This window comes from Rhipicephalus microplus, chromosome 4 (assembly GCF_043290135.1).
Source record: "Rhipicephalus microplus isolate Deutch F79 chromosome 4, USDA_Rmic, whole genome shotgun sequence".
In the NCBI taxonomy this organism is placed as follows: domain Eukaryota; kingdom Metazoa; phylum Arthropoda; class Arachnida; order Ixodida; family Ixodidae; genus Rhipicephalus; species Rhipicephalus microplus.
The window spans coordinates 34,267,268-34,281,603 of NC_134703.1; the positions used below are offsets into that span (position 1 = coordinate 34,267,268).

The 14,336-nt window shown below is 48.7% G+C and overlaps 1 protein-coding gene across 1 annotated transcript; it reads right to left on the reverse strand.

The window, feature by feature from the left end:
• Nucleotides 1–8,435: 8,435 nt before the first annotated feature.
• Nucleotides 8,436–14,325, reverse strand: LOC142814222 (uncharacterized). Its single transcript, XM_075892514.1, has 2 exons — nucleotides 13,835–14,325; nucleotides 8,436–13,751 (listed from the first exon to the last, which is right to left on the reverse strand). Exon 2 carries the CDS (start codon nucleotides 13,710–13,712, stop codon nucleotides 12,519–12,521), a length of 1,194 nt encoding a protein of 397 aa, XP_075748629.1. The 5' UTR covers nucleotides 13,713–13,751; nucleotides 13,835–14,325; the 3' UTR covers nucleotides 8,436–12,518.
• Nucleotides 14,326–14,336: the final 11 nt, after the last annotated feature.

Consider the following 14,336-nt stretch of genomic DNA (forward strand, 5'->3'; position numbering starts at 1 on the left):
GGATTTCAAGCTGGACGTTTGTACCCTCGCGATCTCCGACGCCAGCGTAGCTCCCGCCGACTGGTTCGGCCTCCGCGGTCTCCTGACACCGTGCAGCTCTCGCATTGTGGCGCCACGCCCTTGGACTGCTTCGACCGGATCCCCACTTTCCTATCTCCTTCTTTTTTCCGTCGCTTGCCTGTCTTCTTCTCCGTCTATTTTCCTTCTATTCTTTTTATCCCTCCTTCCCCCCACCCCTATAAGGCACTGCGCCGTGTCGCCTGAAGACAGACAGAAATTAGGTGCCTTTTTTCTCTTCCTTCTAACCACTACCACCACCACTTTTACGAAGTAGAGGGACTTTAGTCGGCACGAAATCCAGAGAGCGAGTGGGAGTTACTGGGTCGCCGCAGGAGGCCAATACGAGTCCGCACGTGCGCATGCGATCGCACCGAAAAGCGGCGCGTTCGAAGGAAATAAAGAAAGAAAAAGTGCACAAGGTGACGAGACATTCTTCCCTCGTGTCATTTCTCCCTGCTTAGACTCCAGCGCTTTTGTTGGGACGAAATCAGATAGAAAGCATGCGACGAATCTTTGCAACCTCCCCACCTTTCTTATATATATTCCTTCTATTTCTCTCTCTCTCTCTTTGAATTACACTCGTGTTGGACAGATTTTAAAAATTTTACGGTGGTCATTTCACGAGGCAATAAGCTTCTTTACTGCATCCATTCCACCAGTACTTGGAAAAGTGTTGCAGGGCTCATCCAAATAATTAATATCTGGGGTTTCAAGCTCTGAGACCACGATATCGTTATGAGGCAAGATGGAGGCGGAAATGTTGTAGGCCCGTGTACTCAGATTTGGGTGCACGTTAAAGAACCCCAGGTGGTCGAAATTTCCGGAGCCCTCCACTACGGCGTCTCTCATAATCATATGGTGGTTTTGGGACGTCAAATCACACATATCAATCAATCAATGAGGCAGGACGCATTTGGCCTCCGAAATGAGACCGCCACGACCGGGGTTGGGCCCGCTACCTTCGGGCTAACAGCAAATAACCACAACCAACGGCGAGGTTGACACGGTGTTCAATAGAAGGTCACATTAGGAAGGAAGCAGACAACATAAGCTGTAAGCGTGAGCCACGATGTTGATATCGCGGACGTGGATCGGGGTTATAGTAGTAATTGCTTGTGGCTGCAGTTGGTAACACGCAAGGTAACAACCACCCTATAAAAAAAAAAACGCCCTTGTTTTCTGTCCCGCTTATTTTTGGAGGGTCAGTGATTCACTAGAAAAGAAATGTAGCAAAGGTGGTGAGAAGCTTTTTCTTCTTTTTCTTTACCGAGGCGGACAGATGGATTTTATGACAACGATGAAGTAATTTTTGCGAGCACTTTCTGGGACGACGTACTGTGCTGTCATGAAGGCAGGGAATCGCAATCATAATTTTCCACTGACTATTCATAATGTGCTGCCTTCTAACGATGGCACTGAGCAAGTCGATAGGGCAACCTTGCGTGGTGACGCATCGTAAAAACCATACTCTAGCATCGTGCGGCTTGGAGTTAAGGTTGCCACCTTGCCCCCTGCGCCCCCCAAATGAAAACAAGAGTGAGTGAGTGAAACAACTTTATTTGGTCCACAATAGACGCGAGTAAACTCAGCGTCACCTGGCTAGGCCCACTCGGGGACCATCAGGTTAAACCTGACGGCCCTCGCGCGGGCCCTCTGGACGGCCAGGATTTGAGAGGTCTGGTCCTGGGCCTTAATGAGTCGCTTCATTTCCTCTTGGGTGAAAGGGGGACCGGCAGAGGCGCAGCCCCACAGTACATGCTCGAAGTCCGCATAACCACCACACAGGGGGCAGTCCGGGCTTGGAAACCGTAAAAAAAAAAAAAAAACCCAAGCCTCTGACGGGAAGGGAGGAGGAGGCGTGCGGGATGGGTTAACAGGAGAATAAATCTATGTTGAACAATAGACACCATGTCAGCTCTTCAGCCATTCATTATAACACTGCTTCCCTTCAGCAAAACAATCTTGACGTACCTATGACCAAATAGTCGTACAGTGAGCAAACCAACATAAAAACACTCGTGATTGGAATTACGCAATCGTTTAATGCTTTGAATGTGCTGCACTGAAAATTAATCGCAATATTTTGCCAATAGAAATTTCTTTTTTTTTTTGCGTCTGAACACACCAGGCAAGTGGTACTAAAGATACAAACTAACATAAAAACGCGTTCAGTGCACTTGCGACAAAAATGTCGGATATCCATATATATTGGTATCTAATTACTTTGAAATAACCCGGTTCAGCCGACGCTTCAGCGTTAAAAAAATTTTCTGGCCATGATACATCGAGTGCTGAACGTTTACGTCACTTTAACCGCAAGTATACGTCATAAAAAGAAGATATAAAACATGGCCTTGTGCTTGCTTGCTTCGCTGCAAATGTCGAAAGACGACAGTCTTCTGTTTGGAGAGAGAATAAAACATTTATTTGTGACCGATGAAGGAATGTCGGTGAGTGGGATCCTTAGTCCGGGATCCAATTGGCACGAGCCGCTGTTCTCGCTCGTCTCACGAGGGCCTCTTAGATCTTCGGATCCGAGCTGGACAGAGCTGCCTCCCACCCTACAGTGTTGTGCTGTGCTCTGGGTTGTAGAGGTGGATTGTGTGGGCATTCCCATACCATGTGGTACAGGGTGGCTGTTTTAGTGACGCAGAACTTGCAATGTGGTGCGTATGTGTCGGGATCTATCTTGGACAGTATGTATGGATTGGGGTAAGACAAGGTCTGCAGGCGACGCCACGCTATACCTGAGATTATTTACTGAGCTTTGGCCTCGGGGGCGGAAGTTTCTGTCTTTCGAGTCTTTGATGTTCTTGAATATCTGTCCATGTTAGGATCGGGTCCATACGCATAGTCGAGGGTGGGTGCGATATGCCGGGGTTGGAGGTCCGGAAGAGTAATTCTCGGGCCGAGGCATGGGCGAGCTCATCGCCTCTAACTCCACAGTGGCCGGGTATCCATATCAGCTGTTTCCATTCGCCCTTTAAGCGTGAGGACGAGAAGTGTGGCAGCTTGGGCTAGTTGGTATGGCATGACGATAGTTATAGCGCGAGAACAAATCGACGACACAGAGACAAGAAGGACACGAAAGACACGAGCGCTGTTGTGTAAGAAGTCGATGCGCAATTAGGCCAATGTAGCCTTTACAAAAATTTCGGTAGGCTGCTTTTGAATCTGTTAGAATGAAGGTGGACCTTGGGTTTCGTAGGGCGAGGTCGATTCCTGCTTCTTCCATACTAGTTGTGCCTGTGTCCTGGGCTGATATACAATCAACCTGTTTTCCACAATGAATGACCCTTGTTGAATATTCGCTGGTCCAGCTGCATCGACAAAGAAGGAGCCCTCAGTATCTGAGTAGTTGTGAACTTTTGCCCGTGCCCGACGTCGATGTTGGTGGAACTGAGGATGCAGGTTGCGTGGTAGTGGTTTGATGATGAAGTCCTGCCTCCATTCATGTGGGATACGTAGTTTTCCCCTTCTCTCAATGGGGGCTTCGATGCCAAGTTCTGATAGTGTTTTCCGTCCCGTTTTAGTGATGGCGTGGCGCATGACTTGATTAGTGTGGTGTGCATGAAATATTTCTGATACTAGTATTGTGGAGCCCCATTTGAAGCAGACGTTCCCTAAGTGTCCGCGGGGGACGTTTAGAGCCTTCTTGAGAGTCGCACGTATGACTCTGTCTATTTTGTGCTCGTCTGCTTTCAAGGCCCTCAGGTAAGGATAGCTATAGGTTGTGCGACTTATAACAAATGGCTGAATGAGTAGGCGCTGTGTGAGATATGGATCCCATCTGGCAGTAACGTCAGGAAGCTACGAGGAGCCACTGGTAGGTAGCAGCACCGTATCGTCTTAGCGAAGAGTAGGAAACACCCACTTTGTCTCATTGTCACATTGTCAGCGCAGCGTAAGAAACACTATATCGGCCAGCGAACATGAATTCCCTCACGGATCAGCTGTCAGCGCTGTTCTTGGAAAGTTGTCAGCTCTTCGGGCGTTCGTACAATTAGTGCCTTCCCCATGTGGAAGCTGTAGGAAACTGCTACCCACGTGGAAACTGCTGCGCGCGGCCGGCTTGGCGACACGACTGCAAAGGGATGAACGACGTCACTGACGGCGCAGCCAATGGCACGCATGCTTGGGTACGAGGCAGACAATGCCGCCACTAACGGCGCTAGCAGTGGCGCAGACACATGCATGCGACATAGAGAACTGACGGCGCAGCCAATGGAGACCGTTATTATGGCTCGTGGCAGACGGATTATCGTTTCGCCTAGCGCCACATTAAAGCTTTCGCTGTAAAAAGAGAAATAAAATTGGCCGGGCCTCCTGGATGACAGGTGACGTCTGAAACGTCTGAAAACGTGCATGCTATATCCCATGATATAGTTGCATCTTAATCGTTAACCTTGATATACTTTTAATTTCGCATTACACTGATATGCTGCGGTGAAAGTGACGTGTTCCGCATGCGATAAGCTAGTGTCAGAGAATTGACTTTAGAAACACCCCCCTTTGTCCCCGTTGTTACGTTTTAGTGATGGAATTGGCACTGCTTTTCAAAAGATTTACGGGTGTGCCCATACAATCAGGAGAATAACTCGATATTGAAGTCTCTCGCGCAAATCTCAGTGCACTTTTTTGCATGACAGAAATGTGCTGCGGTGTTAAAATGACTTAAATCTCGCACGTACGGGATAGACCAGGGCGAAAACATTTCCAAACAGCCGTCACTTACTATATATATTGTGCGCCGGATTCCTTTTGGTCTTTTAGTTCACAAGTACAAGTTTTTTCACTGCTAATACAGCAATAATCGCATGGGTCAGGCATGCACCCCTAAAAGCGGGCTCTACACTTCGACCCTTTCAAGCTTATGCGTCTTCAATTGTGCATCATTGTACGATGGCTTATGTCCGCTAACATAATCTCCTTGGGTCGGACACACAGCGGCAAGCGAATCTTTTGCGATTTGAGAAAGCAGCCATAACAATTAAGGAAGAAGGGCGCAGTGCCTAATCTGTGGACCTGCCGCCACAATAAATCACGGATAAACTATAAGGAATAAACCACACAATCATGTTATGTATGTGGGAGAAAACCGTCGTGAGAAGTGGGCTGTTTGGCCTACTGAGGCTAGACAGTGCGTGGTCCGGTAAATAAAGATGAGCTTTATCCGGTCGACCGAACGATAAATTGATTTTGTGGTCTGGTCTACTATATATTACCAGAGGAAATTGCCAACGCCCAGTACAACGCAGACACCGTGAACGAAGAGAAACGCTGACGGTGCCATTACGATAGATGAAACCAGCCGCAATGCACGAGCCAGCCCTGCATGTGCACGAGCTTCGACCAAGCGACCAACGAGTGCGAAGAAGACGACGACGGTGTTCCAGACAGAGGGTCGCGAGGGCTACGGACCTTCGGTTCTTAACTGCTGTGCGTCTTTCGCCTTGGGCACAAGTTCGCACTTCATAAACAGCGTAAATATAACATCCTTGTGAGGTTGTTACATTTGCTGGTGGAAATGCAACTTGGCTGGTCATAGGGGTGGTGGCTCCGTCGCCCTTGACACTGGTGTAAGCTCCACGGCTTCCGAATAGTCAGGACTTTAACTTCGCTCTCTTGTGGGGCTTGGCCTCATCTGCCCGGCACCTCCACCAGAAAATGCAACAGATGTAACTATCTCACAACAAGGATGCTCTATTCACACCACTTGTCCCCAAAGCGAAAGAAGTACAGCAGTTAAGAAAGGACCGACGGTCAATAGTCCTCGCGAGCCTCGAACACCGTCTTTTTCTTCTTCACGGCCACTCGGTCGAAGTGGTGCTGTCAGCGTTTCTCTTCGTTCACGACGTCTCTGGCAATTTCCCGTGGAAATTGTGAAATAACTGGTCACGGCATTTGAAGCACCAAGACTATATTTACATTATTTACACATATAGCAGTTAACGCTTCATGGCGGACGATTTCTTCTTTCTCTTCTTCCCTTCTTTTGAGTTCATGCGTTCTTTTCGATGGCTGCTTCTTCTTCATCATCTTCCCAAGGAAAGATAAATATTCAATACCCTCCGCCCACCGAAAAGTCGCGCACTTTGAGTTCATTACAGTGACGACAGTTCTACCGGGTAAAGAAGCTGGACAGGTCGTCGTATTACAGAGCCTGTCAGAAGTTTAACTGAGCAGCTTCTCGATTTTGGTCACGTGCACGATGTACATCTTGGATTGTCCCCATCTTCCATAGCTGCCGTGGGATGCTTTCTTCATAAAGAAGAACGAATCGTAGAATGTGCTGTCCCGGTGAGTATTCCGGATGGGTTTCGGCACCACTTTGCGAAATAACCGGTCACGGCATTTGAAGCAACAAGACTATAAACGCTTCATGGTGGACGCTTTCTTCCTTCTCTCCTTTCTTTTGAGTTCACGCGTTGTTTTCGATGGCTGCTTCTTCTTCACAATCTTCTCAAGGAAAGATGAATATTCAATAGCAATATTCTATGGTCTAGTGCACAGAAACAGAGTGGCGGGCTGCTACTGCAGCGCATTGTTTATGCATTCTTCAAGGCCCACTGCACACAAGTTGATCGTATGGTCCACAAAATAAAGGGATGGTTTATTTTAAGCCCTGTGATCTGGACCACAGAATAGGCACTGCCATAGGAGTGCGCACGGTTGATATGTGGGGTTTAACGTCCCAAAGCCACCATACGAGACGCCGTAGTGGAGGGCTCCTGAAATTTCGACCACACGGGGTTCTTAAACAAGCACCCGAATTCGAGCACACAGGCCTACAGCATTTTCGACTCGCTCGCTGGATTCCGTGCCGACCGGTTGTGCTTTCGCGATCTCGAGACGACAGCGCAGCTCTGGCCGACTGGGTTGGTTCTACGCCACCTCCTGCCACCAGTTTCCTACGACGACGACAGCGTAGTTCTGGCCGATTGGATTAGCCCTACGCCATCTCCGGTCGCCAACAAGAGGTCTCGCCAGTGGTGCTCCGTCCTCGGACTCCTGCAACCGTGTCCTCATGTCCTGTGTTCTCCTCACTTCCGTCGCTTTCTGTTCCTGCGCCTCACTCTCTTCTTCCTCTCTCTAGCTTTTAATCCTATCCTTTTATTCCCTTCTCTACCCTCCATCCCTCATGAGCTACTGTTGAGGTGTCCTCTCCTTGAGAGACGGTTATGGGGATCACTTTTATCTTCTTTTCATTTAAAATCACTTCCCTTCCATCGAAAATGCAGCCGCCGCAGCAGAGATTTGATCCCGCGACATGCGGGTCAGCAGCCGAGTGCCTTAGCCACTAGACCACCGCGATGGGGCAGGCGTGCGCACGGGGTGGAGGGGGTGTCGGCACCATACATGGGCATGATAGGGAGGGGGGCGCTGCGGTAACCTTCGCCTACCCCCCTGAAGTGGGCACGCACATGGGCACTGCGCTGGACATTCTTGCATTCATTGTATGTGACAAACTGTGGTTCGACTCTACTTTGGCTATGCCAAGAAAAGGCCTAGCAAACACAGAAGATAAGCAGCTTTGCTGTTATACACAACGATAGTGTTAACCTTTTTTTTTTTTCACTTACGGATTGCGTAGACTGTAAGATAGATAGATTAATACAGCTAAAACGGCAGTGACGGGGACACGAGGTCCCAGGTTTCTTCAGGCCAGTAAATTAAGTATACAAATAAAGAAAAATCCCTACCTGCAATCTTATGTTTGCATGCTCACATGTATAGGCGTGTACTCTAGGAGGTGTATCCCCCCCTTTTCCCCTCAAAAGAGAGGGGGAGGGGGGCAAGGTTTGTTCTATACATTGACTTAGTAAGGGGGGGGGGGACAGTGGTGGGATGAACCTTAGCCCTTCAATGGGCAACCCTGAACGCACCCATGCGAACATGCTCACATTTTGCTAATTTATCGACACTGCCAATAGAATGCAACAAACAACATGGCACTGCACCCCTAGCTCCACCAGATAAAGGGTGCGACAAACAAAATGCTCTCGGGGCAAAGACACAAATACATGATACAAAAACGAGGCCACTCAGACAGGTATTCACAGGCAAAAGAAATACTTTTACGACAAAACTCGTGTGCACACTTTTCAACTCCCGGGCTAAGCGGGCAGCACCCCCATCATGTTTACTCTTTTAATGACACAATCTAAATATGCCTGACCCCAAAAATGCACTTCTGAAGCAGTGCCATCGGCATGTGTCAACCTTTGTGCATTCTCGCGCCACAGTCCAGGACGATAGTGCTTCCCATTTCACTGAAAAGGTCAACAGTTTGGCGCGTGCTCCCACGGGTTTAGATTATTCCACTTAACTGTACCTGCCGAGTTCTCCCTGCTGTTTCAGTTCATGAAGGTAGGTAGGTAGGTATAAACTTTATTTTTCCTTTGTAAAGGAAAGGTGCAATGGAAGAGAGATGAGGAGAGATTGCTACGCTCGATAGTCCTCCGCAACCCTCTCTGCCCAACCCAGGATGGCCTCCTGGACGTCGGGTTTCAAGCTGCGCATGGCAGCCTCCCACTGCTCCTCATTACTAATTAGTTTTCGAAGGGACGGTGGAGGGGGGTGCTTAGAGCACCCCCACATGATATGATTAAGATTTGCTTTCTGTGCGGAGCAATATTTACAGGAGGAGGACGGGTAAAGAGAAGGGTACATGAGGTGAAGAATGTAAGGAGAAGGAAAGGTGTGAGTCTGCAGCTGTCGCCACAGTACTTCGCGCCTTCGTATGGATTTCGACGTTAGCGGCGGTAAGGATAAACGACCAAGGCGGTAGTGACTACAGATGTCGTGAAATGTTAAAAGGCGATCCCGCGCAGCAAACGGTGCCGTTGTCGGAACGTGGCCTGGCTCTTCCAGCGCCTGCGCCCGGAACGTAAATCCTCGGGCGCTGGCGTGAGCCGCCTCGTTACCGGCAAGGCCCGCGTGCGCGGGAGTCCATATTAAAGCCGTGTCTTGTTGCGGGGGATGGGCCAAAAGGAGGGAGAGGGCTGTTTTGGACACCCTACCCGCTCCAAAATTGTAGATGGCAGTTTTTGAATCACTAATAATAAGTGAATAATTTGGAACTGTAAGGGCCAGAGCTATGGCTGCTTCTTCCGCCTCCTCAGAAGAGGAAGCAGAAATAGAAGCAGCAGCAGATATCTGACCTAGCGAATTCACAACTGAGAGGGCGAAAAAAGGACGAGTACTGTATTCGGCAGCGTCAACGTAGAGCACTTCTTTAGAAGTAGAAAATCGTTTTTCGAGAGTTTTTGCACGCTGTCGTCGACGTTGCTCGTGGTGCACAGGGTGCATGTTTTTAGGGAGCGGCGGAATGAGTAGATTCTTGTGTATTTCACGCGGAATAGTGTGTTTGGCGTTAGTGGTTGGAGTTGGCCTGATACTGAGGGTATCGAGTATGTATCTTCCGGTCTGTGTGTTGGAAAGACGAGCATATTGTGAAGTTAAGTGTGCTTCAATAAGTTCCGTTAAGGTGTTCAATGTGCCTGTCTCCATGAGCCGTGCGGTGGACGTTCGAATGGGGACTCCGAGAGCGAATTTGTAGATTTTACGTAACAAAGTGTCTACGTTATTTTGTTCTCTTCTCAGAAGGAACAGATAAGGGAGAGAATAAGTCACTTTATTGAGGACGAAGGCTTGGATGAGGCGGAGGAGCTCTGCCTCTCGTAGCCCGCCATGCTTATTAGATATCCTGCCTATAAGGCGTAGAGTGTGGTCCACAGTTGTTTGAAGTGCTTTAATGGTGTGTGTGTTTAGTCGATTTCGTTGTATGTGTAGTCCAAGCACCCTGAGTCTGTCAACTTTAGGCACGGGTGTATTGTTCAGTGTTATTTGTATATCAGAGATGTGCTTTTCAGAGCCCCGATGGGCAGGAAGGAGGAGCAGTTCAGATTTAGTGGGTGAACAGGTCAGATTCATGTTACCCGCACAAACCACCACCCTGTCAGCAGCAGTCTGCAGAGTTTCCTGAATGTGACCATCGGAGCCGCCTGTCATCCAGAGGGTAATATCATCTGCATAAAGTGAAAATTTGAGATCTGATATGGATCTCAGCGTTCGAGCCAGCGGCATCATCGCGATGTTAAAAAGGAAAGGTGATAACACTGATCCTTGAGGTGTGCCGAAACTCCCCAAGGAGTAAGAACAAGAGTGTTCAGACCCAATGTAAATAGTTGCCGTACGGTTCGAAAGGAACGCAGATATGTAATCATGAATCTTTTTACCAACGCCTATAGCGCTCAGTTCACTCAATATGGCAGTGTGGCTGACGTTGTTAAAAGCCCCATGGAGATCGAGACTGAGAATTGCTTGAGTATCGAGACTAGAGTTAGGGATAATGATGTCATGCTTCAGTCGAAGCATGACATCTTGACTGGAAAGGGATTTACGGAAGCCTATCATTTCGTGAGGGTATAAGTTGTGTTCTTCTATAAATTTGCTAAGGCGGTTGAGGATTACATGTTCAAGTGTTTTCCCGATGCATGAAGTGAGGGAAATCGGACGTAGGTTGGCTGTGTTTATGGGCTTACCAGGTTTTGGTATGAAAATAACTCTGGCGTCCTTCCACGCAGCCGGCAAGGTAGAAGTGTCGAAGCAGTGGTTAAAAAATTTAGTGAGGGCTATAATTGAGTTTTCATCTAAGTTGCGGAGAAGTTTATTATTGACGAGGTCAGGGCCTGGTGCAGATGAGGTGCGAAGGTTCGCAAGCGCGTGTCTAACCTCAGCCTCCGTTATGGGGCTACTGAGATCATCATTTGGTTGTCCGATATAGTCAGGTGCATCGTATCGATACGCGCTGGGTAGGTGTTTGTCGCGAAGATCATTAAAAAGAGTGTTTAAGTTACCTTTGTGCGAGTGAAGTAGTTTGTTAATGTGATGATTATTTGCGGTACGTGATATGGTAGGGTCTAATAAATGCCGCAGGAGCTGCCATGTCATCTTGCTGTCTAGGTGGCCATGCATGCTTTCGCATTTCTGGGTCCATTGTTGACAAGCAAGCTGTATGGCATAGTCCTGAATTTGCAAATCGAGTCTCGCAATTCTCAGTCTCAGTCGGCGATTGTGTCGCCTCTTCTTCCAGCGTTTGAGGAGAGATTGCTTAGCTTCCCACATGTGAAGAAGTCGGGTGTCAACTATTGTAAAAGGCGTATCAGGTGGTAACATGGTGGTATGCGTTTTTGTGTCAGTGTGCAATTGCTGTACCCATTCCGAGATATCATCTATCTCAGTAGGCGCCGAGCAGTGACGGGCCTCGCGAAACTTGTTCCAGTTAATAAGGCTCAGGCGCTTGGGAGCTAAAGGTTTGTGTCGGAAGTGTATGGTAGTTTGAATAATGTAGTGGTCACTACCGAAGTTAATGTTCAGGTTGGTCCATGTGACAAAGTGAACGCGATGGCTGAGTGTAAGATCGGGAGATGTATCTTTAGCTACACTATTACCTAATCTAGTGGGCATGTCTATATTGTTGTGGAGGGTGAGGCGGTGATCCTGTATGTGAACCCACAAAGCCCTACCCTTGGGTGTAGAAACAGAGTGGCCCCATACTTGATTTGGTGCATTAAAATCACCAAGTATTAGGAGAGGGTGATGTTTCGCGGCCGCAATGGCTCGGGCAAAGAGAGTATTGAAGCGATGGTGTTTCGCCTGTGGCCTACTATAGACGTTTAATACGTATAAAGGCGATTCTTGAGTTTTACAAGGAAGGACCTCCAAAAAGTTGTGCTCCACATCGACGCCGTCGAAATTAGAGTGAGTTACCGTCAAATGTTTTTGCGTTAATATTGCAGTATCGGGAGAATTTAGAGATTTAGTTTGGTGTACACTGTAACCGGGAAAAGTTATGTTTCCGTGGGTCTCTTGTAGGGCAATGACTGCAGGGGGTTTGGGGCAGGAGGCCAAATATTGTTGAAGAGTCGCTTTCTTTTTGCGGAACCCCCTGCAGTTCCATTGCCATACTACAAAGTTCGAGCGATTAGGGTTTGCAGCCATTGTCGGGAGGGGGTGTAGGAGAGAAGGCGGGTACGGCTATATTTGGATTATTGGCCGTGACGGCCGCAATCCATGCAGTGGTCTGCTGCATTTGAGTTTGTACAAAATCTAGAAACTTGTCAAGTTTGTCATTTATGGCAGCTTGGCCCGTCTCCTGAGCTGTGAATCTGCTCTCTATGTGAGAAATCTTACTTTCAATGACGGCGAATTTCTTCTGTGTTTTATTTTCGAGGGCGTTTATCCTATCGTTAAGAGTTAGAACTGTGTCGCTGAGAGATTCTTCTTCGCGTGGTGTGGCAGGGGTTTTGCGCTTATTTGAGGGTGGCAGCTGGGAGGTGTCTCGAGGCATTGTAGTGTCCATGTCAGTAGGAGGAAGAGGTATCGTGGGTTCAACAGCAGGGGGCGATTGAGCAGGAATGAAAGATCGTGGTTCGGAATGCTGCGAAAGATTGCTATATAAGGGGCATTCGGGATTGTAGCTCGAGCTTTAACTTTTGAATTTCTGCCTTGAGGCTAGCGTTTTCAGCTAGAACTTTTTCTAGGCTAATGTTTTGAGATAAGGAGCAGTTAGAGGAAGCTGCCTGTGCCCAGCTTACCTTTAATGGGTTTGGCAGATGACTGGTGGAATGGGGGTTCGTTGACTGGGTCGGGAAGTCAAGTTCTTTGGGAGTCGAGTTTGGGCCCCGCCTCTTGCTCTTGCTGCGACCCCGCTGTGGGCCACGCTCTTGCGAGCGATTAAGGCTCGGTGTCCGGGATGATGGAACTTCTGAGGGCTTAGGTGTCTGGTATTTAGGTGTCTTAGTCTTGTAACGCTGTTTGCACAATGGGGAACCGGTGATGTGAGCTCCACCACACACGACACAGACGGGTTCACATTCATGGTCCATTGAGGAATCCTTCAGTCCGCACTTGTGACAGATTGCATCGGGAGTAGAGGGGCAGACATCCTGGCGATGTCCAATTTTTCGGCAACGGGTGCAGGCTTCCACCTTCAGTCGGAATGGGCGGCAGCGAAGCGTGCAGCCTTCGTAGTTGATGTAAAAAGGGACGTGCGTGCCACGGAAAACAACCAAGATGGTTTCGGTGGTGCTCAGTCGGCGAGCGGCCCCAATGGTCATGGCTGGATTACATCTTTGGAGGGTTGGAAGGATTTCCTCGTCAGCGTAATCCAGAGGGAGATGAAACCTTCCACGACAAGAATCTACAGGGTCGGCAACGTGGGTGACGACTTCGTAGGGGACTCCGTTGAACTTTAAGGTCCGGATGTTGTGGTATAAATCTGCTCGGTCCATGCTTGACGTACTCACGAGCACTGTGTGACTGGTGGGATTGACCCTGATTTGATCAGGGCTGCTGATGGGAAGTCCAACTGCTTTGAGAACGAGTTGTCGTAAGACACAGGGGTGCAACTTGGTACAGTCGAGACCCCCGCGTATCCGAAGAATCACCTTGTAGTCCGCATCGGGCAGTGGTGGAGGTTTAGGCTCCCATGAAGATGGTTTCTTCAGATCCGCTGCGCAGGTGTCAGCCGATGAACCAGTGGGACGAAGGTCAGCATGTAGAGCACGCCATGAGCGAGCGGCGTCGCCTCCAGCAGCGACGCCCGCTGCGACGCTGGCCGCGTCGCGCTGGGCGCCTCCACTCATACTAGGCCGGCGGTTAGGCCTAGCGCGGAAGCGGTCGAGCTGAACAATAAACAGTCAGCACTGTTCTCAAGGAGCATTATCACATCCCAACAAGGTGTCGAATGGGTGCCAGGTCCACTTACAGTTGGTGTGATGTGTGATCCAGGGTCCAAGGACCTGAAGAGGTGGTCATAACACGGTAAGTAGCCGGAGCCAAACGTACACACGTCAGCGTTTGATCGGGATCAAGACGCGTCTCCTCAGTTCATGAAAGAACTTTTGCTCGCTGCAGCCTTTTCTTACGACACTGTTTTGTTGTTGAGTTTGTTAAAGGCAATAGCTGCTGGCCTTACTTCCGATTCCGATTTGTAACTGTCACTTTTCTCTCCCCTTGATGGCCACGCAACCGGGATATCACTGTGTTAACCTAATGAAATGCCCCTTTAGTTTTTGAAAGCATTGACTAGTATAAGTATCATAATCAAATAAGTTCAAACCTGCGGATGATAGGCAAGCATTATTTCCAGCACCTCTTTCCAGTCCGCCCTCCTTCATATACTTACCTGATGGTGTTCAGCAAAAGCATAAGAGACCCATGCACTCGCATTTATTCATTATAACAATAATTGTCCCAAAACCACCACA

Coding starts and splice junctions, on each gene's coding strand:
- LOC142814222 (XM_075892514.1), bottom strand. CDS start 13,712: ATGAGTGGAGGCGCCCAGCGCGACGCGGCCAGCGTCGCAGCGGGCGTC.